Source organism: Ochotona curzoniae, unplaced genomic scaffold (assembly GCF_017591425.1).
Source record: "Ochotona curzoniae isolate NIBS_2020 unplaced genomic scaffold, NIBS_Ocur_1.0 scaffold_4505, whole genome shotgun sequence".
NCBI classification, from domain to species: domain Eukaryota; kingdom Metazoa; phylum Chordata; class Mammalia; order Lagomorpha; family Ochotonidae; genus Ochotona; species Ochotona curzoniae.
The window spans coordinates 28,638,183-28,665,330 of NW_024467118.1; the positions used below are offsets into that span (position 1 = coordinate 28,638,183).

General features: G+C 39.6%; 1 protein-coding gene across 1 annotated transcript in view; it reads right to left on the minus strand.

Annotated features, from left to right (window-relative positions):
* The window catches only part of CORIN (corin, serine peptidase), a 197,838-nt gene that overhangs the window by 7,911 nt on the left and 162,779 nt on the right, over positions 1–27,148 (minus strand). The window contains exons 14-19 of the mRNA XM_040966358.1: positions 22,076–22,189; positions 19,875–19,985; positions 18,581–18,710; positions 8,065–8,181; positions 5,672–5,721; positions 5,343–5,517 (exon numbers count right to left, since the gene is read on the minus strand). Coding sequence (XP_040822292.1) covers positions 5,343–5,517; positions 5,672–5,721; positions 8,065–8,181; positions 18,581–18,710; positions 19,875–19,985; positions 22,076–22,189 — 697 coding nt within the window. The remainder of the gene's footprint in view (positions 1–5,342; positions 5,518–5,671; positions 5,722–8,064; positions 8,182–18,580; positions 18,711–19,874; positions 19,986–22,075; positions 22,190–27,148) is intronic.

The following is a 27,148-nucleotide window of genomic DNA, read 5'->3' on the forward strand; positions in this document are numbered from 1 at the left end:
CTCCTCAACGTACATGGGGGACCTGGAAGAAGCTCCTGGCTCCTGGTGTTGCTCTGGCCCAGCCCTGGCTATTACAGCCATCTGGAAAGTATTCCAGTGAATGGAAGATCCCTCATAGCCTCCTCTTCTCTGTAACTGTACTTCTCAAATACAGATCTGCAGAGAGGAGGACAGACAGGAAGATCTTCTGTCTGCTGATGCACATCACAGTGGCCGGAGCTGTGCCAATCCAAAGCAGGAGCCTGGAGTTGCCTCCAGGTCTCCCACGCGGGTGCAGGGTCCCAAGGCTTTGGGCCATCCTCAACTGTTTTCCCAGGCTACAAGCAGGGAACTGAATGGGAAGTAGGGCTACAGGGATTAGAACTGGAACCCATTTGGGATCCTGGTGTGTGCAAGACGAGGATTTTAGCCACTCGGCTGTGCTGAGCCCTCAAACACACACACACATACACATATATATATATATAAACAAGGGGAAATTATACCATTTATAAGCTGGTACTATGGCAAAGCCACCACTAGCATCCCACTTGTGCTTTGATTCAAGTTCTGACTGTACTTCTAACCCAGCTCCCTGCTAATGGTCTGGAAAAGCAACAGAGTGGTCCAGTGTTTGCATTCCTTCACATATACAGGAAACTGGGAAGAAGCTCCTGGCTTGGGACCTGCCCAAATCAGCTCTAGCCATTTTGGTCATTGAGGAGTGAATCAATAGATGCAAGCTTGATTTCTAAGTCTGATTTTCAAATAAATGAATTTTTCTTAATAGTTACCCTTTACAAGACTTCAAAAATAGCAGAGCTATATTATGCTGTTGCCCAATCTGCAACAAGATATGACACCATAGCATGATTTCTGAATAAATAGTTCAATAAATTTATTCATAATTGAGTAACCATGTTAAATAAATAATTCAATAAATCTTTTAATATGATGCTCTGGTTTTGGTAATTTTCAAGAATTCACAGTCACAGTAAATAGACTAAAGTGAGCATAAACGTATGTGTGCAGAGGCAGGAATCTATCAGGTCGCAAGCCCTGCCTATCCTGGGGGTTATCTATCTCTCAGAACCAGCTCATCACTGTCCTACTGAAATGTTTATGTGGCCTGATCTTCCAGGCCTGGATTTGATGAAAAACATTCACACATGTAAATACTGGCTACAATGTTCAACATACACAACAAATAAACTAGATTGGCAGCCTGGGTTCTTCATTAATGCATCATCTCTAGCTAAGTATGTCTACACTCATTATTTAAAATCCCCTTATTACCAACTGAAAGATGTATACTAAAATCTTTATTATACATTAAGAGGGAGAAAACTGATTCACAGCAGACAAACGACTGAAGTCATGAAAGCAGTGAATAACAGACTAGCATACGGTATTTAAAATAGGAGACTGCAGCTTTTCCACTACCTCCTCTGAAGCAAATGATCCATGCGCATCAACCAAGGAATGAAGCACAGGAGGGAAAGCAGCCATGGAAGGTCATGGGCAAGGGAGACCAAGGAAAAAAGCAAAAAGATGCATTCCCTTTCCTGAATAAACTTCCTTGATATGATGGGGAACCCTCAGTGATAAAACTACAGCAAGACAAAGCGTCTCTTCCCCCAGGATTTAGATAAAGCAAGAGAATAAAGGGTCCGATTTTAGAATGTTCTGAGAAAACAAAAATGTGTGACACGTCCAGAGACTCCTTCAGCAAATACGGATTATCAGAGTTAGTGCCACACATATTCGCCACTTTCCCAAATTATTGCAATAAGAAATAACAACAGAAAATCGCTACATAATGATCCCAGAACATTGAACGTGTAATGCCCAGCACAAAAGAATGGCATGAAACCATAGCAGTTGTCAGAAATTCTTGGTCATATAATGGGCAAGAATCTGAGAAAATCAGGAAAAATTGAAACAAGACTTCTGGGTAAAGTTAAGTTCAAAAACAAAAAAAAAGAATTGTTCTCTCTCTGGCAGTAACCCTATGATAAAGTAAAGAGGAAAGCACAAATGTGATTTGTTAAGAAAAGTGAGGAAAATATTTCAAGAAGGATGTAGTGAGCACATACTGGGAATGTTCCTGTCAGTTGAAAATTCACCACTGAGTTTAGTACAATGGAAGTCATTTCCTAGTGTCTGTTTTGAATAGTTCAACTGGAATAGGTTGAGGAGAAAATTGAAAATGAAGACAGGGAGTATAGGAAATTCTTTTTAGGCTCTTTTTTATTCATAAATACATCAAGAGTTGAAGATGAATACTAAATCAAGAGAAAAAAACTAAATTCATGATAAAAATGGCCTTTGAAGGGAATGATCCAGAAAAAAATGAGAAAATGATGTAAACTAGAAATGGCTTTTTGATATGAAGTTCTTGAAAAAGATGAAAAGCGATCTGATTATCCTCATGCAGGAATAGGAACACACCTCTGATCACAACACAAGACAAAGTAGGGAATGTGACCAAAGGTACACAATCTGAGGTTTGGAGAGAAAGGAAAAACTGTTAAATAGTTGTCTGTGAGGGTAGGAAGGTGACTTGACAACTAGAGTCTACTGGAATTGCCCCACTGTGTTAAATACTAAGACACGTGATCATATATTTGATGTGAACTCAGCAATCTGGTGAAGGATAGTACTCAGTAAGGACCGGTATAAGTGCAGGTGCAATGCACATGAGTTACAGTAACAAGACTGGAAGAAGCAAGTCTAGGACATACCTGATTCACAAATCAGTCTGATTAAACCTAATTGAGGATTTTGCTTTTACAAGTCAAACATAAGAAGGGAATCTCCCAAATTTTGGAAGCCCTAAAAACTATGAGAACAACCCAATTGGCTTAGGCCAATTGTTGCCTACACTCTAAGCCTGAAAATTACCACCTGGGGAAGATGATGGAGATCACCTTCACAGGGAAAAAGCAGTAGAGAGCAAGTGGCCAGATTAGGGTCACTTAGGAACCCTCGAATCCAGGCTTCCTCGACACTCCAAGGAAGATGGGAGTCCAAAATGGAGGATTCCCCTCTAAGCAGAACTTAATACCAATGGGAATTAGGTGATAACCCTTCAGATACCTGGAACAGAAAAATAAATAGCAAATGACTGGCATCATTCATAAACACCTAGAAGATAAATAATCCTAAAGATGCAACATAGTCTAAGTAACAACGGGCCAAGCTTCATCCTCACTTTCCTGAGTGCATTGCGAGACCACTAGAGGTCAGGACAGTGTGTCAAACAAGGACAGGTGTTTGGTTCTGTGGAGAAATGGGAGGAGTTGTCTGGAAGGATGCAGGGGTATATTCCTGAGTGCCATTAGGTGGAGCTGATGTTGGCAGTTATGCCCTCCACTAATCTTCATTCTATTTATAAAAAGAATTATTTTTTCTTTGAATGGCAAAGAAAGAAAAGGGAGAAAGGCAGATCTTTCACACAAGGACTCACTCTTCAGATGGTCACAGAGGTGGATCGGGCCAAAGTCAGGAACCAAGAACTTTATCTTGGTATCACATGTGGGTACAGAGACCCAAATTCCTGGGTAATCTCCCACTTCTTCTTCCATGTTATTAGCACTTTGCTAAATTGGAAGGAAAGCATCCAAAAGCAAACACTGATGCCTATATGGGATGTCAGAAACACAGCTGGTGACCCAAACTGCTATGCCACATGCAGGCTCCATGATCTGTACTTTTGGGTAATGTTCGTCCACAGCACCAAACAGCACTAATATATGAATAGAAACAATGATATTTGTGTTGCTAATCTTCCTGGTGTAGTCCAACAAGAAGATATGAAAATGAAGAACTTCAAGGTCTTAGTGAAAGGGCTGAAATGAGAAATCCAAAAAACTAGGTAGGCTGGGGAAGGAAAGTTGAGAAGGAACTGAATGGACGGGGTTGATTTAGAGAAGAAGAGCCAAGAAGGCACAACAACTCTTGTTCTAACAAGGAGCAGTTGAGGTAGAAATCAAGGCATGAGTGACATGACAGGGTTAAATGTGGGGCCAGGAAGTGGGGTGGCAAGTCATTTCAGATGTCTACCAGAGAATTATGTGCTATTGACCACTGCTAGTTGTGTGCCATTCAAGGAAGTTCATTCTTAAATTTTATAAGCCAAAAAAGTGGCTTATTAAATTACCCCTGAAAGTCAGGCTTTCTTCCTTAGAACTTTTGAAGTTGAATTGTTATTAGGGCATAAGGGACTTATCTGGTTAAGTTAGTATCGCATGTTTCTAATTTCCATTCAGGAATTTTTAAATCCTTCTTAATGGACCCCCAAATTTGTCCTCTTTTCCACCAACATAATAAGAGAAAGTCTGTGAAGACCTACAGATAATTCATGCTGGACTTTGTCAAAGTATGGGATCAGGATGTGAAATAAATCCCATTAATTACAGCAATTGATGACTCCAGCAGAGAGCAAGGCTTACAATTAAAAGTTCTGAGAAGTCTGCAGAGCCACTGGAGAGATTATAAAATAGAATCATTGTCATTAGCACATACTCAAGCAAGGCTTGTTTGAAGTTGGGTAATTTCTAACTTCTTGTGGATAGGCCAGGTCCCTCTTGACAGTATAGTTTAGTGTTGCATGAAATTTCATCAAGCCCTTTGATATCACATCCGTTTCCTTAATTATAAACATGTATTTCTTCTCTATTGTAAGATCTCTCCCTTAACTTCACAGATCTGTCAGTAAAAGAGGAAACTTGGATGCCACATATGGTAATAACAGAAGTGGTGTATTAAACTGGATTAACTAGCATTTATAGGGTGGTTTCTCTTAAACCATTGGATTTATTTAAGTAATCATGTCTTGCTGAATAAACGATTGCTAATATAATCTGCCTTTCCTGGAGTTACAAATCAGAATTGAAAAAAAAGACATTTAGAAACATCTGCTCCCTTCCAAAGCAATTGCATCTCAGTATGGAACTGTTTAGCACACTTCTCATCATTCTGGTCTTACACATTAAAGGATCTCAAGAGAGGTACCAATTTTATTTTCCTTATTTTTCCCCCAAAATAAGCAATCATATGCACATTTCAGTTTTATTATTACTTGCTGCCTTTTGTTCTAATGGTTTGAATGGCTATCTCCTAATTAGTTTAACACCTCAAGGAATATATATATATCCCATATATATACACACATATAGAGAATGACAACACTGTGGGTAGAAAACTAGGCAGATAAAGATCTGGGTGGTACATTGAGCTGTGACTTCTGCACCCAAGGTATTTCACCATTACACAAGCCCCTGATGAATTCTGAGATGCACTGGTTAGATTCAAGCACAAAGAAAGAAAGGAAAAAAGAAAAAGGGAAATGTGCAACTTACCCCTCAAAGCAGTGAGCAACGGTCAGAACCCACTTTCTGGCAATGAGGACACAGCCACAGATGTGTCCACTAGGTTCACTCTGCAGCGAGCACTGCCACGGCCACCTGCCAGGGCGACTTGTCCGACCTCCCAGGATCCTCTTGTACATGCGGGCAGCAGGGCGGCGCCCACAGTCTACCAAGGAGCAGGAGAGAGTTTGTGATTGAGTCGCTGCCAATCCCAGAGAAAGGCTCAGCTCTTTGCGGTCACGTACAAGCAATCAGTTCTCAAAGAACCAATTCAGTCTAATCAGGCTCACTTCCCGCTGCTACGCAATTAATGTTCTTACCTTGTTTAGCACACAGAAGAGAAATCCTACTGGCGCTCTCACAGGACTGCCTACCATTTGAAAACACAAACAGGCGCAAATGAAACTACGTATTTACCTTCACTTAAAACATTTTACCGATCACAGATAAGACACTGGCTCAACTGTTAGAAAAGGTCACCGTTCTTTAAGCGATAGTTACCCTCAGAAGAAATTCTGACAGTATTCGGCTCAATATATCATCATCTTAGGGAGAGGGGTATATAAAAATTGTATGTTTTACATTAAATTATAATACAATTTCACAGTTGTGAGCACAGAAATTATTCGAACATGTTTCCCACGTCCTGGGGGCTGATGACATTATCCACAACATTGACTCAGACCATGAAATCCTAGTAGCAAAGAGAGGGAAGTCGAGCTGCAGCTTAGACTACCGTGTGATGAGAGCATGTCTGATTTTTATGACAGAGAAGGAACGTCTGTGCCTCTAAAAGTCAAGCGTGTCATAGTAATGAATTACTACTTTGAAATCTTTTTTTTTAAAAAAAGAACAAGATATTTAGATTGGAAGGAAAATCTTACCAAGATTCTCAAGGATAATGTTTTGGATGTATGAGGTGGTGACAGGAGGAATGGTGATTGTTCCTGGGTCTCTGGCTGGCATGATCAGAAATGGAGGTAGAACCGAGAGGAGGTATAGGTGCAGGAATGGAAGAATCTAAAATCTAAGGTGCACGTTAAAGGCAAGAGCACAGGGCATATTGAAGGAACTCTCATCATAGTTCCACAGAACCCGGTTTCGGGTAGGTTAAATTTTAATCAGCAAATTTCCTTTCAATCATGAAAAATGTATTCACAATGTAAATTTAAAAAAGAAAAAAAAATCATGATGCTTCCAAAATTACTGTGACATTCTTAGAAACCTAGAACTTAGATTTAAAAAATTAAACCCTAAATGCCATGATTGGTTTCTGTGTGATTTTTGTTTTGTTTCCATCTTTTTCGTTTCTTACTAAATTTCACAGGCATATATAATACTTGTATATACTCTATTAAGTAGTGCAGTGAAATTTCATATGCTTTCTACCTTCCCACATGCTAGAGTTCTCTCGTTAGTCTCTAGCTCATCACCTTGAATCTCTTGGTGGCACTTCTCACTACCTTTTTAAAATACGTTTTATATAGCCTCATAATTGCTGTGCACTCACACAATACATGCTGCTTGAGGTCAGGGCCCTTGTTTCACTTCATTCACTTCAACACACCCTCGCCACCCTGCCCTGAGCCTAGTACTGAGAAGATACTGAATTGTTAGTCATTATTTACTAGATTCAAAAACCATAGCTTTTAGGCTAGGAAAGGTCCAAGACTATCTATTCTCTTTATAAAAAGCTATGGTTATATTAAAATCACACATCTAGTTAGTAATCCAGGTTGGCCATTTATCCATGTAGAATTCACTCTTGTGACCTGAAAGGATCTTTGAGTTTCTTTTGTGACCTGAATTATTCATGTATGTGACCTGAAAGGATCTGGCAGATATTTCCAGGATGAAGAGATCACCATGTTCAAAGATGCAGGCCAATATTCTGGAGGACTGCATCAATTGACAAATATTCAGACACTTGACAGCAGAGTTTGGGGAGACTACTTAGACATTCTCAACAAAACTAGTCCACCTTTCATTTGTTTTCTTGGCAATTCTTAGGAGTTGGTCTCTCTAGCAATCACAAGCTTGGAGTCAGGTAAAACTCAGGCTGTCACCGCCTGTGGTCTTCAAGCTTTGAGCAAGTTACTTAAATATTTTAAGTCTTTAATTCCTCAGCAGGAAAATGATCTCTAGCTCACATGCCTACAGTGAGGATGAAATGAGTGAACTGATACAACACCATTCTCTGTGCCTACAATGAAGTATGAGGTAGATGTCAACTTGCTTAATTTATCTTTCTCCTATTGTCCACCTAAAAGTAAATTCAAGATGCCAGGATTTGGAGTAAGCATTTGCTTTCATGCTTGAGAGACTGGTTGAGGGCGGGAACATAATGCTGTGGCAAGGGGGGCGTGAATCCACTGTTCAGGTGCCTGTATGCCATATCGGAGTGTTGGTTCAATTTAAGTCCAGGATACTCCACTTCTGATCCAGCTTCCTACTAATGCACCAGGATGGAGTTCCTTGTCCTGGCTTCGGCCAGACTGAACCCTAGCTGCTGCGGACATTTGGGGAAAGCAGCAGCACATACAAGCTCTCCTTCCCTTCTTTGTCACTCCAAGTAAATAAATGTTGGGAAAAAAGTACAGTTAGGACACACACATACTACAATTGGATCGTCTTAAATTGGAAATGGAAGATAGGTCCTGGTGAAGAGCTCGTTCATGAGCTCACTCTCCACAGCTCTTACAAGAGTTCTTACCCATTTATCAGCAGTTCATGCAAAGTGGTTCTGTTGAAGCTCTCCCAATTGGAGCGTAACATCAGCCAGTGCTGGTCTTTGTCCTGTTCCTCTATCCACTGGGTCACAGATGGTTCTCTGATACAAGACAAACACCAGATAAACATACAAGGCTCAATGATTTTTAAACATCACTGAACACTCATTCTGTTTCATAGAGAAGTATTAGGAGCAGGTGCTTCATTTCACTATTTAGATGCTGATTAAGATGTTTGTACCCAGGACTCAAGCGATGGCTCAATGACTAAGTCCTCACTTTTCAAGAGCCAGGATACCCATATTTTGTGTCCCAGCTGCTCCACTTCCCATCGAGCTCCCTGCATATGGCCTGGGAAAGCAGTAGAGAATGACCCAAAGCCTAGAGACCTTGCTCCCTCATGGGAGACCCCAAAGAAGCTCCTGGCTTCAGCTCAGTTCAGTCGCTGTAGCCATTTGGGGAGTTAACCAGTGGATGTAAGATCTTTCTCTGCTCTCCTCCTCGGTCTTTTCAATTAAAAAAAATTTTTTTAATATTTGTGTCCTATAGCAGTGTCTGAGTTTGATTCCAGTTACTTACTCCAGCTTGCTGCTAATGTACACCCTGGTGGCAGAAGTAGTGGCTTGAGTAATTGATTTCCTGCCACCCACATGAGAACCCTGGATTGAATTCATGGCTATCAGATTCAGCTCTACAGACATTTGCAGTGTGAACTAACAGAAGGAGGCTCACTCCCTCATGCTGATTCTCAAATGATTTTAAGAAACAGCATTAAATTGGAAATTAGTATTTCAAGAATGGAATTTAGAAGTTCACTCTAGAACATCATTAGCAAGGAGAGTTTGCTAAAATGTATTACAAAGGCAATGAAGACCCAAACTTCCTAGTTGTTTTAGTGGGTTCTATTCTGCTGACAAGTATTAGAATTTCATGTGTTGCTAGAATTCTAACATCTGCAAGTCAAAGATCAAATATTTTAGAAAGAACCATGTTAGCCAGGAATCGAAAGCAAAATAAAATTTGTGAAACTGCATTTTATCCCCTGTTTTTAATAAAATAATCAAGGGTCACTTAGTGTCTATCTGGACAGAATAAAAATTGTAACTGAAAATTTTTCAACCTTTTGTAAATCATTGTATCCTAGATTTAAGCACTTTGAGAATAAAACATAGTTGAACATTAAGATTTTTATTGGAAAGTGAGATATATAGAGAGGGAGAGAGACAGAGGAAGATCTTACATTGGTTCACTCCCAAGCATTAGCCACAGCTGGAACTGCACAGATCCAAACACAGAAGCCTGGAGCCTGTTCTGGGTCCTCCCACGTGGGTGCAGGGTCCCAAAGCCCTGGGCTGTTCTTGACTGCTTTCCCAGGCCACCAGCAGGGAGCTGGATGGGAAGCAGGGCGGCTGGGACCAGAACCAGCACCCATGTGGGTCCTCATGCACGCAAGGTAAGGAATTAGCCACTAGGCTACTGTGCTAGGCCCCTAGATAGTTCTTTATCTGTTCTTTATTTTGCTCTTTATCTGTATTCTCAATCCCCACCAATATTTTTTGTATATGTCTCATTATCATTCAAGTAAATATGGTTACATTGTTCCCAAATCTTAAAACCTGAGTTTTAACAAATACTTCGGTTTTGGATAAAGTATCTTATTCTCCCTGAAACATTAGGTTATTCTTAGGCAATTCATACTTGAAGAAAGTCTTGGGATTTCTAATTTAAATCAAAAGTATCACCTATGCTTGCAGGTTGGATGGGGTATAGGGAAGTTTAATCTGGAGGAAGAAGGCAGTCTCCGAAACAGAAAGGAAACAAGACAGAAGGCAGATGCTTTGTTGCTACAAGAAGAGTAGTCAGTCCATTAAGAAAACTCCAATCAGGTAGTTTCTGTTCTTTCCAAATTGCAGGTGAGCTCTTCCAATGACAGCTGAGGGTGACAGGAGTGTGTGATGATGCAGAAATTGATGAGGACATGGGACCATTCCCTGGGGCAAGCCTTCAGAAAAACATTCAGAAGAATGGAAACCCAAAGGTCCCTGGAAATGTCGATGTTCACTTTGTAAAGTGAAGATGGCAAAGGAAGGGGAGAAAGATTTTATTTGTTGGCACTGAAACAAAAAAACATTCCATTTTTTTATGATATAAAAACTATTGCAAATACATAATAGAAAACAAAATGAACATTCCACCCCCTGGGGTACAGGGGAAAAAAACCTCTCTCATGATTTTTAAAAGGAATGCAGGGCCCAGCGTGATAGTGTAGTGGTTAAAGTCCTCGCCTTGCATGCACCAGGATCACATATGGTTGCCAGTTCTAGTCCCAGCTGCTCTGCTTCCCATCCAGCTCTCCGCTTGTGGCCTGGGAAAGCAGTCGAGGATGGCCCAAAGCCTTGGGACCCTGCACCCGTGCGGGAGACCCAGAAGAGGCTCCTGGCTTCGGATCGGCATAGCATCGGCCGTTGCGCTCACTTGGGGAGTGAATCATGGGACGAAAGATCTTCGTCTCTGTCTCTTCTCTCTGTATATCTGACTTTGCAATAACAATGAATAAATCTTTTTTTAAAAAAAGACTTTTAAAAATGGTAACAGGAATGCGCTCTAAAGAGAACACTTAATGGTGGAACAAATGCCAAACACAGAAAGCAAAACAGAGTTCTAATCATTTGGTTCCTAGGCAAAGGGCGTAAACCCCATATAAAAGGCCAGAATAACACTTTAATTTAGGAAATTGAATGAACTATTAGATGATGAAGGACATCACAACCTACTATAGGAATTTTTCTTTTGCTCGATCAAAATGAGGATTTGGCTTCCTATCAACCACAAAGATGCTTTATATTTGAAGCAAAAAGGGCTAGAGAGAAGAGATCAGGGACAACATTGTGCTGTAGTGGCTTAGGCCACCACCTACAGCACCAGTCCTGGCCACTGGGGAGTGAACCAATGGATCAAAGACCTAGGTCTCTCCCTCTCTGTAACTCTGCCATTCAAATAAATAAGCCTTAATTAAAATGTCAGCCTGCACTCAGTAGTCTAGTAGCTTTCCAGATGCCGGCATCCTGAAATTTCTTGCTATAATGGAACAACCTGTAGGCCTCCTACATCCATGCATTTCACCAGCAGAGCCAAGGGAGGATCAACTCCAGATTTTGTTTAATCAAGTTATTCTGGAGGCAGGTATCCACAGAGCACCATGGGACTTCATCACGAGTACTATGCAGCCTACGACTTTCCTGTTCAATATCAGTGCAAATCACTGCAAAGAACATGCCAGCCTGTTACTGCACAGCTCGCTCGCTGAAAGTCCAGGGAAGCTTTCCACAGGGCACTGCACAAGAGGGGGTGTTGTGTTCCACTCATGAGCTTCTAACAGAAAGGCATTTTGTCCTGAATCTGTTAGATTAGGTGGAAAGTTATAGAAACTCCTCATCAGAGAGATGCAAGTATTACAAAAATTGGTTTTCCAAGAAATTCTTAAGACTTGCATGTTCCTCTGAATAAACCTTTTAGTACCAGAAATGTGACCCTACAGACCAACTCAAAGAAGTCTTGACCCTCTTGCTTAGACTCCATACAGATCTAACCAACTGCAAGTTTTAATAAATGCCTGCATATGTGATTTATCACAAGCAAAATAACCTACCCTTCACATAGTAACCTTTTGTGGTAAAAACACTTAAAATCAAACTATCTTATCATAAACCAGTTATCACTATCACCACCATACTGTACTTATCAAAATTATTCATACAAATACAAGTAGCTGAATCTTTATACCTTTCCAATAAATGTCTCCCAGGATCCTAACGCTGTTCCCTGCAGTTCCCACCCCACTCTCTGGGGTATTTTGTCTTGCTTGTTTCATTTAACAATGTCCTCCAAGTTCTTCAACGTTATCTCAAATGCAGAATTTCCTTCTTCCCAAAAGCAGAATGATCTGTGTTGTGTCTGTCATATTTTCAGTATCACCTGACAACAAACGTTTCCAAAGCTTGTCCATTGTCAATAATGCTGGGTTGAACTGGGAGTACAGATACATCTGAGATGTAGATTTCACTTCCTTTGGGAGGAGTGAGATTCCTCAATCATATAATACTTCAATTTTTAATTTTCTAATGAGCTTTCACATTGTTTATTAAAAATATTCTTATCACCAATACATAAAGATTTTTCTTCTACCTGCTCACCAATATTTTCAAAATATTTGCCATTTTCATAAGAACCATCATAACAGGTGTGAAGCTATACCTTACTATGATTTTTAATGTGCATTTCTTTCATAACTAGTGATGCTGAGCACCCTTGTACTTAATGTCCATTTCTATGTCTTCCTTGGGGAAATATCTATTCAGGCTCTTAGTCTATTTTGTTATTGATGTATTCATATGATTGAGTTCCTTAGGCATTTTCAATATTAACCTCAACAATCTAAGGACTTTAAAAAAAATATGTACATGTTAAAAATAACACTGAAGAGAAAAAATTGTTTCCTGTCCACTCACTTACAGAAAAACAATGACTAAATAGTATTCAGAAATACTCAAGTACCCCTACCCAGTTTTTCCTACGGCTCATGCTTATAAATTCTGTGTCTACATACATTGCTCTATGTTATTTAGTGATTTATCTTGGAAGACTTTCCTTCATAATCCCCAACGTGTTCACTAATTTCTATATGGAAAGAAAGACTAGCTTGCTGAATTTTTATGGAATCCACTCAACTCTGTGAGGTAAGTTTTATTACTCCCTAATTGTTGGCATGAAAAAAAATTGAGGCAAAGAAAAAAAAAAAAGAAGTAACTTGCCCAAGGTCACAGAGCAAGCAGATGGCAGAGCTGGTAACTGAATCCATATGGTCTGATGTCCGTGTGACACTTCCTACAGGGACCTCCCACATTAACAGCGTGTGCCATGTTCTTCAGCTGCGCAACTTTCATTACAGAGATGATTATACACCCACAATACCAATCCAGATCCTGCACTGGTAGGTTGGTTTCAGTGTTTGACTAGAACAAAATGGGACTTAATATTTGCAAGCATTTACCTTTGCCCACATGCACAAGCCTGATTTTAGAAAAAATTCCTAGAAAGAAAATCATTGAACATAAAATGTAAAGCTTTGATTAGTAGGCATTTCCTCTTCAAAGAGCAATTCCAATATACATAGCCTTCAATGATGTGTTTTTCCACTCTTAAAACCATATGCATAATTTAATCATAGTATTAAAAGATATGTGGAACTTAACAGCCAAAAATTGTGATGACTGGCACTGCTTTTGACTTAAATAGTTAACATTTTCCATATTATATCAAAAGACAAATTAAAGAAATCCTGTTGTGCAGAGAGCAACAGAGCAAATGGGATTTTGTCAAGGATTAAACATCAAAGTCACTATATCTTCAAAGAGTTTGTGCAAGGAATGCAGACTCAAAATGCTTCAACTGCAGTCATCGAGTCAAATACCAAGCAGGAAATTTAGGCAAAAATATGATCCAAGGTCTGGAATGAGAGTTCAAATGGAGGCCCACAGACCATATGTTTACATATTTAGATGTTATAAATCAAATTAAAAAGCTGTCAAAATGTGTTCTACTCTTGTGTCTTGACAAATATGTCTGCTTGTTCCAAATGAAAAATCCCGAACTCCCTGGAACAATGATTTTCCAATATTAGCATTCAGAAATTACCTGGAGGAACCCTTACAACACAAATTGCTATCCTCATCCTTAGAATTGCTGATTCCCTTAAGTTGCTGATGCATCCCAAAACTGGCTTTCCATCAAGAACACAGGTGATGCCAGTGCTGCAGGTCAGGGACCATACCTTGCAAACACAGCTCTAGAATGGAGAAGCTCCAGGTCAACTAAAGTCCATGGCCAATAGCCACCGTACCCTATGGGTGGATGAGGGAGGCAAAACTGGTGCTACCGAGAATCAGTCTCTAGGTGCTATTAAAATTCTGTTTGAGGAAATCATGTTTTGCAGGCATCCTATGTACTGCAGGATATTTAACATCGATCTTGGCTGCTACTACCCCTTGCTAAGGAGCCTCTCAACACATTGGGACTGAATCATAAACATTTAGAGACAATTTCAAAGTTACTTTATGATTAATAATAGGTTATCCCATGCCTGTGTCATAATTATTTTGTGGTAAAAAAAAAATACGTATCAACCTGTTTTCCTGGAAAATCAAAGGCTTTTTATTCTGGCCAGCAAGAGCAGTGCAGAAATCATTTATTGCTGGTGAGAAATGATCTGAGAACAGTAGTGAGGCTCAGAACCTGATGTTAGGGGTCCAGCATGGAGGCTTGGTGGGTAAGAAGCCAACTGCAATCCTGGAATACCATAGGAATGCAAGTTCAAGTCCTGGCTGTCCTACTTCTTTCTCTTTTTTAAGTATTTATTTATTTTTTATTTGAAAGGCAGATTTACAGAGAAAGAGATTTTCCATCCACTGGTTCATTCCCCAAGTGGTTACAGAGGTTGGATGTGAGCTGATCCAAAGCTCGAGCAGGAGCTTCTGCCTGGTCTCCCACACAAGTGCAGGGTTCCTAGAGTTTGGGCCATCCTCTACTGCCTTTCCAGGCCACAAGCAAGGAACTGGAAGGGAAGTAGAGCAGCTATGATACAAACCAGCCCACAAGAGATCGCAGCAGACGCAAAGCAAGGACTTTAGCCTCTAGGCTCTCATGCCGGGTCCTGTTTCACTTCTGATTTAGCTCCTTGCAAATGCTTCTGGGAAAGTAATGGAGGATGGTTCGAAAGCTTGGATCCTTAAACCCATGTGGCAGATCTAGATGATGCTCCTAGCTTCATGGTTATCCAGCCCCATCTGTCGTGGCAATTTAGGAAATGAATTGGTGGATGGAAGATTTGTCTCCCCCTCTCTAACTGCTTTACAAACAAATCTTCAAAAAAAAATTCAGTTGGCCCTTTAATGTCTTACGTGGTAAACAAGCTATCTGCAATTCTAAACATCCAGTTCAGAACTCACTCATCCACAAAATATCTTACAGATTTTCACCTGTCTTTTCTTGAATCTGGACATGTTACCCCTATTGTTTGTTTCCTATAAATTAGATGAACTAATACTGAAGGATGGTTAATTTTCAAAGAGAAGAAGTTTTCACAGGAAGGTATTAAGATTTCAGAGAACACATGAATGAATGCTACTGTTAAATCATTTGTCTGATTAGATAGCTTAGTTGACTCATTAAAGTGAAACTCCCATCAACAGAAACACTGAAAACATATGGCTGCCATTATGGCATAGCAGGTAAACTCAACTCCCGAAATGTTACTATCCCATATGAGCATTAGTTCTTACCCTAGTTGTTCCATTTCAAATTAAGTGCCCTCTAAACGGCCAGGGAAAGGCTACAGCAAAAGTCCAAAATGCTTGCGCCCGTCACCTACATGGCAGACCCAGAAGCAGCTCCTGGCTTCTCCCTGGTCCAGGCCTGGCCATTGAGATAACTAGGGGATGAACCAATGGATACAAAATCTGTCTCTTCCTCTTTTTATCTCTTTCAAACAAATTTAAAAAAATGTTTAAGACAGACCATGACAAGTGTTGGTGAGCATATACAGAAATTAGAACTCTCCCACATTGGTGTTAAAGGCATAAAAATGGTGCAGCCCTTTGGACAAAATTGGGAAGCACTTAAATAGCTAAAAAAAAAAAAAAAAGTTGCCAACTGCCCCAGTAACTCTATCATACTTGAGAATCAAAGAGAATATTTGTACAAAACGTGCCCATGAATTTTCATAGCATTATTATTTATAGTGAAACAACCCAATGCCTATCAAAGAATGTATAAAAAAGTGATTATACCCATTCAATGAAATATTAAGCATCTTTCCCATGATTAACATGTGAATAGATTACCAGCAGCATAGATTACATTTACTTCTATAGAGGACTAAATCTTTTTTTTGAATTTCATGGAAGTAAATAAGGAAACTATACTCAAGTAAATAGTTCTTACATGACAAAGAAAATAAAGTTAGAAATATTTTCCTGAGAAAAAACTGAGAATAAATTACAGTGTAAATCCTTACATGAGGAGCAGGTAGGGACTTTCAGATCATCCCAATGGGTGGTGTCTGTGGTTTTGCCCAGGAAGCAAGCATCTTTCAAGTATTTTCTCTATAACCAACTTTAAAATAGTAAGGCATAAAATCAAATTACAACTAAGTCCATAAAAGAATATTTGCCAAGATAGTGAGGCTCAGACACTCTTTTCCAGATGTTCTAACTTTGTATAGAAATAACTTATGGGGCCAAGAGACAAGAATATTTCCTTAGATTAACCTCTGTAGACACCAGATAGTTCAACTAACGATTTGGCAGATGGAGAGTGCAGTCTAAACTGATTTTAATGTCGATTAAATAAATACCCATAACTTACTGATAATGAACATACAAGTAGCAAAGTTGATGCACTGTCATGAGAATTTAGGGGTTTGATTTATACCTCTGCCTAATCAGCTATCCTATTTTCAACTGGAGGGAACTCTTTATACTACTAAAGATGAAAGTAAAAAGTCTTTCAGATATAACAAAGATCTCTAAATCTTTTCCTTCAGACACAAACTTACTCGGGAGCCTACCATGTGTATTACAAGACATGGGAAGCATAATTTGAGCTTTAAGAAATCCTGAGTGTTTTTAATCAACTGCTCTACCATGAAAGCTTTTCAACAGAATCCTTGAAAATTGTGTGATTTGGTGTAGAACTGAATTCTTAATGAACAATTTCCAGAATCTTCCCCTTCAAATAGATATAAGACCCACTTGCAATTAGGATATAATGAATCGGAGTCCATTAAAAGCTATTTACTGAATGGATATGTAAATCAGTGATACGATTTACAGTATCAAGATAAATGAGTTGAATTTTTTAGACAATTTTGAAAGGAATATCATGTGCTATAAGCTTAAGCCTTTGTCAAGCTATTTCTAACACACCAATTAGTTTTAGGATGGCTTGTCAAAAGATCTTTTCCGATTGCAACAGCATTATAATTCCAATTTGCTTAGGTTACCTACCATTACACAATCAGGTTTGCATATTAAGCAATAATCTTGGCTCTTAACGAGTGGTAACACCAAAATGAGCACATGCAAAGGGTTTCATTTATTTATGATCATCATCATAAGACCCATTTCCTTTAAAGACAATAAGTTGCAAAAATTAAATTTAATAGAGGATGATTATAATTTTTGCACTCAGAAAAGTTTAAAGTTCCTCGCATGTTACTCAATTTTTCAAAAATGTGGGTCTTTATATGGAAGCAATGGGTTCAAGATGCTAGGAGTTGCATGACTCTTCAATTTGGGATGAAAAATATTCTGCTACTCCTTGAATGGTTCATTATTTTTGGCTCACTATTTTAAAGTTGATTCAAGTTTCATCAGAAGATCTTAGAAAATGCCATTGATTCAGATTTTTATTTTAGACTTCTAGTTTCTTCATCTTATCTTTTTCTCCTTTCTATATTTCTTACAAAACTCACATACATTCTTAATAGGGGACCCATTTTATCTAGTTTTTTTTTTTAATTGGAAAGGTGGATAAAAAGAGAGGAGAGTCAGAGAAGAAGATCTTCCATCCGATGATTCACTCTCCAAGTGAGCGCAATGGCCGTGCTATGCTGATCCGAAGCCAGGAGCCTCTTCTGGGTCTCCTGCGCGGGTGCAGGGTCCCAAGGCTTTGGGCCTTCCTCGACTGTTTTCCTGGGCTACAGGCAGGGAGCTGGATGGGATGCGGGGCTGCTGGGATTAGAACTGGTGCCCATATGCGATCCCAGGCATGCAAGGCGAGGACCTTAACCACTGTGCCATCGCGCCAGGCCCACTCACATACATTCTGAAAATACATGGCCACACACCCTTCAAATCACTGCTTTTCATATCTGATAGAACTGACAATTTCTGAAAAAACAGCAAGTATGTAACTTTCCAAACTATCGATTTCAATGTGCTTCTCAAAGTCAGAGGAAGTCTTTCCATTCTACTAAGAAAGCAAAAAGGGGAACTACTCCTTGATTTACATGTCCTGTTTCACTTAGGGTAAATGGAAATACCAGTAACTTCAAAGTTTTTTTTTAACTTATTAAAAAGATGTGTTGCCTAGAAGGCAGTTTTCAATTACCTCTTATGGAGCAAACCTTTTCTCATCCTGGTTCTGCAGGGGAAAATATGTTAATACTTTATAAATAACCAAAGCATTTCATTTCATTTCAGAAATATTTGACATGCAGTTACTCCATTTACTTTCAGTGGCTTCATCAAAGTAGGTGTTTGGTCCAGCCTTCAGAGCAGGTGTCTGTAATTAAACACCATCTTCTGACCTAATTCATTTCACAGGCTTTAAGGGCTCTTTGTGGGAGAACACTAACTCACGGTGCGTTCATGAGGAAAAGATTATTGCCAAGCTCCAGAGTCCTCTGAGAAATTCATCAATGCTACAAACTACTGACCTTACCCTAAACCCATCTGCTTGCAGGCCAGCTGACTCAATGTCTCCTGCCAGCCGTCTGCACACACGTGGTGGTCTGTGGCAGATCTGTGAACAGTCAGGAATGAAGAGGAGTTCACATTTGTAGAGAGAGTCACTGGGGGAACAAAAGGTGGAAAGCCCTAATTAAAACCACTTCTTCTCATGAATCCACACAATAACTTTAAATGCTTTTGCTTCAGTACACTCATTAATTCTTATTTAAGAACCATGGGGGGAAATCCCAGTGCCTATAAAACTGTATCACATAATACAATGTTAATAACAATTAAAACAAATAAATAAAACTTAAAAAAAAAGAAAGGGGGGGAAAAAAGAACCATGGGTTCAGTGTCTATTCTAGGCAAATCATTTCTCTCTAAGTAATAGAGAACTAAAATCAATTAATTGGAAATGTTCTTTGTTCTCAGAGCTACAGACACCAATGAGGGGGAAAAAAAAGATAGGTCTCTGCTTCTCTTTATGGGCTAGAAGATAGCCAAAAGCTGGGCTCCCCTCCCTGGAGTGCACCTGGGGATTGGCATGTTAATGAAGAAATCATTGTAGCTTCATTCAGAGCACTTTTGTTACAGCAAGCATATGAGAATGCAAAGGTATGCATATGATGCTAATTTTGGATTAATTTCATCTACATATTACTATGTTTCTAATATTCTGTTCTTAATCAGGCACAGGTCATCTAGCAAATCCTGTGCAGTTGCTCAGACACATGGCAAACCAGATGCACAAAGAAGTGAGATAGAATCACGTGAACAGAAGGGGTGATAGCATGGGATGAGGGAATTACTCCAACTCAAGGCACAGACTGCAACATCGCAGCCTTGCTGGGAGGTGGAGGTTGGGAAAGCTAGTCCTTCCAAGCAGCTATGTGGCTAGAATTCCCAACAGGATCTGCAACAACCCCAGAGAGAGGGAGGGGCCCCTTGGTTCTCAGGCTGTAAGAGGTACGGATGAGAAACAGAGTCAAAGCCAGATGTTCAGAAAGTTTTGAAATCCCTTTCTGGCAAAGTTTTGGTACAAAATGTTGCACTCAAATATTCTTACAAATAATAGCGGCATTTCAAATATAGAAGCAACATGGAAGGATACTTTCTGTGACTTGGAAGTAACACTCATGAATCACTGCTGTCAACTTTTGTAACAGCAAAACAAAATAGATGAACTTGGTTAGTAAAATCCGTGCAGTAATTTAAGATTCATTTAACTTCAAGAGCTGACAGGCATGCGCGTGGACAACAGATGGCAGAAGCAAGCCACTTACCACAATCCCATTCATCTGAGCTGTCGGCACAGTTGGCTTCACCGTCACACCACCGGTTCTGTGGCACGCACTCATGGTTTGCACATTCTAGTTCATCATCTTGGCAAAATGCTGGCATGGAAAACAGAAGTGAGAAGACTGAGATGCTTGGAAGAATAAGTGTGATTACAGTGGCAGTTCAGAGTGAGGAAGGAAGAAAACGCATGGGAACAGCGACTTCCAGACAGGTATAAAAACAGAACAGAATGCAGGAAATCTGTTACTGGGTCAACCCATCCAAACAGCATTTCCTAAGACTGAACACCTCCAGAGAACTAGATTCTTCTAACAATGGACTTACAAAAAGAATACCTATAGCAGCACAAATTACCAAGAATTAGAACACAACATGAAAATCTGCAGGAGCAGGACAAAAAGGGTCAACAGATGGAAGCCAACGTAGGAGGAAAGCAAGCCCTGGCCCCCCAAAGAGATAAGATTTACTTTAAAAAAAACTACTACTATCAAATGACTGTCACACATAATTTTAAGTTTTTAACAATTATGAGGACTTCCCTCTGTTGCCTATTTAACATCTAGTTACTTTTTCCTTTATGAGGAAACCTGATTTTTCTCCGCTTTCTCTCCATCCCCAACACACACATGCACGCGCGCGCGCACACACACACACACACACACACACACACACACACACACACACACCTGCCATCCAGTTCCACAGGATCCTGATTAGTATAAATTGAGCATTCTTCTGGCTGTAATTGTTATTTTTTAAGTACAGTTATAGTGCAAGAGTATGCTTAGGATTCAGGATCAGGACTTTGGCCTATGGTTTTCTGGGTTGTGCTTCACAAGATAGTTCCCTGTTTGAACTTTGCTGGCTAGGCTATGCACCCTATGCTGGCACGGGGGCAACTGGAGAAGTGGTCCCTGCATCTCTCCCTGCATGGTGCTGCTTTGGGCAATTCAGCTGCTTGTAGGCAGTGACTTTCTAATATATATGAAGGGTACAGACTGAGAGCTTGGACTCTGATAAAAGTGAATGTCTTACTCATGGCCCAGAATTGAACTCAAGCTCATTGTCGTTGCACATGATTGAGAAAGTCTGGTGTCCTCTGCAATCATCTTCTGACTGTTGCAGGAGCCAGTCCAAGATCAATCTGAATTACAGGATCTCAAAGAAGCTACTAACCCCCAAATGCAGTCTCAAAAAAAATCTATCCTGCACTTGACTTTACACATGATCCTATAAATACATGAGCGTATAAATATAAATAGGTCACATATACATGTGACATACAAATAATGTAATAAATGTCTTCATTGTCAGCTCGAGTTGCAACTTCTCTCACTTATTGGCAAAGATCTTCTAAAGGTAATGGCTATTCATTCAGAAAAGGTAGGAGAATTGTTTTTAAAATGTAATGATCCCACAGACCTAGAAAGATTTAGCTATAACCTTTTCCTTACATTCTTCTATCCTACATGAATATATAGACTCTCAAAGTATAGGACAAACAAACATGCATTATTACATATCTCATTTTGTTCAACTGATTATATTTATATAATACAGGACCAGGAAGACAGACTTCTTAAAATTTTAAAGTTGACATTTTATTTCATCTTATGATGTTTTATATCCCTTAGTTTTTGATTCTTACAATACCATCACCATGTATCTATTTAAAAAATTTAAGCATTTCCTTGGCCTATGCATTTAAGTGAATTTTTGTTTAAAATCTGAAAAAACATGAAAAACCTTTTTAAAAGATGTATGTAAAAGACAGAGTGACATACACACAGAGAGAAAGATGGGGAGAGTTATTGGTACAGAAAGGTATTTTATCCACTGGTTCACCCTCTAAACACGTGCAATAAGCTGAGAATGGGTCAGGCTGTAGCCAGAACTCCAATCCAGTACTTCCTCCTTGGGCAGCAGGAATCCAATGCCCAAGTCATCATCTGGTGCCTCACAGGGACATTAGCAGGAAGCTAGATCAGAAGCAAATGGGGACTCCATCCTAGACACTGAGCTACTGAATGCAGATATTCCAACCAGTGGCCTAACCTCCTGTGCCAAATGCCCATCTCTTCTACTGTGAGCTTCAGATACACATTCCAAAACTTCCAATGCACTCCAACAGGTATATGGTGTTTAAAACAAAATGTTGTGTTGATACATTCCAAAAAGCACTTACAACAGTTTTTTTCATCCATTTTGTCAGGACAGTCCGGGAACCCATCACAGACCAACGTGGGCTTCAAACATTGCTGATTGGATGGACATTCCCAAAGATCTCTTTCTTTACATCCTGGAGACACAAGGAAAGGTTATTTGCATTGCCCACAGTTATGAATTTGGTCAAATGATTGAAATATTGTAACACAAAGATGTGCTTTGCTTCCTTGGAGTTTTGCTCTTACACCCTAGATAATGTAATTTTGAAAACAGAAAACAAAATAATCTCTATCACAATATAAATAGTATAGCTCTTCTAACAAAAGATCAAAAGTGACACATGGGAAATGAGAAACAAAATGAAAAGGCAATTACATTTTAACATGCATTTTAGCTGTTCCTTCTGTTTTTGGAGTCAATTTGCCAACACAAAATACTTCTCCACAAGATGAAGAACTATGTTATTAGGCAAATTTGCCAAAGCCAAAGATTCTACATTCAAATTGCATAAAAAAGTAAGCTTAGTCAACAAATTGATTGCTCATCTTTATGTTCACTCAAAGAGGCCTCTTTTTTTGTCAAATATCCGGAGAACTATTTTATAGAGCCAGGTGCAAAGCCATCACTTTAGGGTAAAGAGCTAAGGTTGGAAACTATCAATATATATGAGAAACTGATGTAATTTTCACAAATTCTTGACAATAGGTCCACAATTGAGCTATAACTTTCCTGTGAAATAGCAGCTACTAGCAAAGATGCTTAGGAAAATTCATTTGCTTGAACTGCAGTATTATTTGGATATCCACTTAAGCCTGTTAAGAGTCTTACATGTTTTCACTACCCTACTCAGATCCCTGGCTCTCACCAGGATGTGAAGTGCTTGAGGCAAAGACCATGTAGCATTGACCAATACCCTGCCTAGAATAGTGTGAACAAGTGACCTGCCCTCAATACATGTGTATTTTAAATGGAACGGCAGTTCATGTTGGGAGCAAGAAAGAATCTCTGGTTCCCAAAAGATCATTTGTTGTAAGGTGGGTGAAGTGCAAAGTAGTGATCAAATAAGAAATTTTTTTCTTTAAAAAAAGAGAATGTTATTTTTTTCAAGGCCCAGCATGATGGCTCAGTTGACTGATCCGCCTCCCTTTGCAAGCACCAGGATCCCATAGGGAAATCAGTTCATGTCCCAGCTGCTCTGCTTCCCATCCAGCTCCCTGCTTGTGACCTAGAAAATCAATAAAGGATGGCTCAAAGCCTTGGGACCCTGCACCTGTGTGGGAGGCCCGGAAAAGGCTCCAGGCTCCCAATCAGCTCAGCTCCAGCCACTGTGGCCACTTGGGGAGTGAGCCAGCAGAGGGAAGATCTCTATCTCTTCTCTCTGTAAATCTGCCTTTCCAGTAAAAGTAAGTCTTCCAACAAGGTCAGTTTTCATTTGATCTCATACAAAAATTCAGAGACATTTTATAAGGAATTGACTCAGGCTTCTTAGAAAGCATTATCAGAAAAAGACTTTTCAAAATTCTTGTTGAAAGCAGTTACGAAAATAAGAAAAAAAAGTTTTGGTAGGAGGCAAGATTAGATTTCAATTTTACCAACCAGAAACAGGAAATGACAGCGAGAGCTTTTCCCAAGCTCTTCATTTGTGATGCTCCCAAGCCCGGGAACTTCTCTATTAGTGCCCCATTGGGTTTGGTTTCCATTTACCTGGTGTATCTCTTACTAGCCCTTCACTTCCACTTTCTGTACTATCTGTATTTATGAAATGATTTTTTTTTTTTACCCATTCAGCCATCCTAAGTCTTCTGGTTGCAAAATTTAATCCATTAACATTCACGGTTACTGTAAACAGATAAAAATACCAGTCTTTTTCTTGATTTGTTCCTCATTAAATCTGCACTGTTAGTGAACTCAGTGGTGCTCACTTTTTAGGCTTACTTCTAGTGAAGCACTCCTTCAGAATTTTTATAAGGCCAGTCTGGTGGTGGCACATTCTTTCACTTTTTATTCATCTGGGAAAATTTCCATTCTCCTCCACTTATAAAGGAAAACTTCTCTAGATATGTTCTTGGGACCTGCCATCTCACTCCCTTCTGGCTTGCAGACTTTCTCCTGAGTTGTCTGCTGTTAATCTAACTGGTTTTCCTGTATGTGTAATGTGATGCTCTTCTCCTTAAATTTTCATGATTTGACTACAATATGCCTCAGAGAAAAATCTTAAATGAAAATAAATGCAATTTAAAATAAAAGTAGGGGCCAGCACAGTAGCAGATCAGGCTCAGCTTCTGCCTTTGCTGCTGGTAACCCATATGGGTGCAAATTCAAGTCTTGGCTGCTCTACTTCTGATCCAGTTCACTAAAAATGGCAAAACAGGAAAGCGAAAGCAGTGGAGCCTGTTTCAAGACCGGAGGCTCCAGAACCCATGTAGAAAACCCAAAAGAAGCTGCTGGCTCCTGATTTCAGATCAGTGCAGCTCTGGCTGCTGTGACCATCTAGGGAATGAACCAACTATTGCTATCTCTCTAAAACTCCGCCTATCCGATAAAAAACAAAAACAAAAATCTAGAATACTCTCTTCTCTGCAGAGAGAGAAAGGAAGAGAGGGAGAAAGAAAGGAAAACCGGGAGGAGTAGAGTGAGTTATCAGTGTAAATAAAGAGCTCAAATCACCTAAAGTCAGGCATTTTTTGTTTTGCAAGAATGTTTTAGTCATGTCAGGTGAATAGGACCATTCATCCTCCTGATTAAATGACGTGAAATGAACAGTCTCACTGCAGGTGGGGCTCACAGGAAGGAGACAAGGTGAGTCTGGGTCCTGAAGCTGGCAGAAGATGAAATAGCCCAGACCTAGACCTCCCAGGACAATATCTACCCCAGGCAATGGTGGCCCAAATGACATGAGGGTGGATCACAGAAGCTGCAGCAGCTAGTACCTGGTACACACGTGTCAAAACTCTTCCAGTGTGCACAGCCACAAGCAAAAGCACTATCAACAGCCAGAACCAAGGCCCTGCCTCAGTGTACCCTGCCAGGGGCAGCAACACCAGCACAGCGGAGAGAGCTATGACCCTCAACTTCACCATCCCAGCTCTGTAGCTGCTACCTCCTTCCAAGGGTGCCATCCTCATCTGGCCTCTTCCACAAGTGACATCCAACAGCCCTGTGGTAAAGGCAGGATGGGGAAATGGAAAGGGCTTTGAGCTGCAGGCTCAGGACCTGCTCCATGGCTTCAGCCCTGGGGACACTGTGAGCATGCACAAGAACCCAGGCACAGAAAAGGTTCCTTCACAAGCAGAGATGTGTGGACATGAGACTGGGCACTCAGAGTGCTAAGAAAGCCGGGGAAGTCTCTCAAATGCTAATAAAGAGTCCCAAAGGACAGAAAGCTATAAAAGTTCTATCAGAGTTCAAAAGGCTAGTAAACATTTTCAGAAAATTTAAATTGAGCTGTAAAACTGACATATATCAGTCAGAGCTGCGGATACACCTGATGGGGATTATGACATCAAAGGTTTTATTCCATATGAGTCTTAAGAGATTAAAGAGAGTTGAAGAAGTGATTAATTTCAAGACAAATTGAAAGGCACTTAATGACACATTGCAGGTCATCACAAGCTTCTCCATATGGCCTCTACTGTTTTACACAGAATGGTGGTCAAATTTGCAATCAGGATGCTGTGTTCCCACTACAGATTTCATTTTTGACAGAACCTAGAAACACTGGATTCTTGTTTCAGCTGTATTGCTTAACTTCCCTGCTGAGAAACATGCTGATGGCATCATAGCCCAGGTACCATCGGCATTTAGAGATCACTCAAATTGTGGACTTTAGAACCTAGGGCAAAGTCCGTCTAACAAAATCTATGCCGTGACAGGAAAGTTCAAAAATATAATCCCGATGATATTTTTCCCCAAATCTCCATTTCTTTTAGTGATTTCCCAAAACTTTGTCTTGTTCTATGCTGCTTGGATATCAATATTTAGAAAATGTTATGCTGAAATTAAACTCATTTTATCACGTTATTAGTTTTACAGATGGCTCCATTTATATAGCACATACTTAACCACTGACAAACCATCATCCTTGAAGTATTTCTGCTCAGTGCTGACTCTGTTCACCATTCTGCTACTTGTTAGGTTCCGTCCATGAATCAATTTTGGAATGACAGGTTTAGGTCTGCGTAATTCTTCCAAATGCTTATTGAAAACATGTCAAATACTGTCAAGATTCATTGTTTGCTTTTCATTAGCGATCAGTTGATGAAATAATTTCCCAAGCAAAAATTTACCAAGACTGGTGAGAGACATTTGCATACGCTGTTGCTGGTTGCTAAATTTCAGCATCTATATTTTAAAGATGTATTGTTTACATTTAGTGCTCTGAATATCTTGTTTTCCTATAGCCAATTATCAAGAAAACACTAAGTTAATTTCTATAAAAATAAAGTCCAATACTGTGGTTAGAAGTTTTGCAGAACAGCAGATCAGAATGGATAATCATCATATAATTCAGTAAAACCCAAGAATTTAAAAGTTCTCAATGCCTCACTGCACAGAATAAACCAAACAGCACTGGTAGAACAGGTGCATTCATTACCAGGTGGTATGCCTCTGCACACACGACCACTAGCAGCAAAGAGATAAAATGGGAACTGGATGCTTTCAGAATAGTGTCTTTGCTGGGCCTTCATCAACCCAGTTTCTTTAAAACTAGCATGATCTCCTAAACACTGGGCAAGCCATTCAGCCACCCTCATTTCCTAGAGAACATGAAGATTACATAAGATTACATACAGACTAGGCAGAAACTTGTTCTATCATTTTGGTGTGGTTAAACCATCAATGAAATTTCATTACTTAACCAGAAACTTAATAGTTTAGAACCATTTAATTCCATATTTTATCATACTTTTTCTTTGTTATACAAGATGAGAATATTTCAAAGCATCTATGGAAAATGGAATGGAAATATGCTTTTTATGTTGCCATAAAATGTTTTTGAAATTCTTGCATACATATATATATTCTGGAACTCCAGGCTTTTAACCCTAGCAAAACTGCTGGATTTTTTTAAGTTAATTTTTACTTTTCTTTA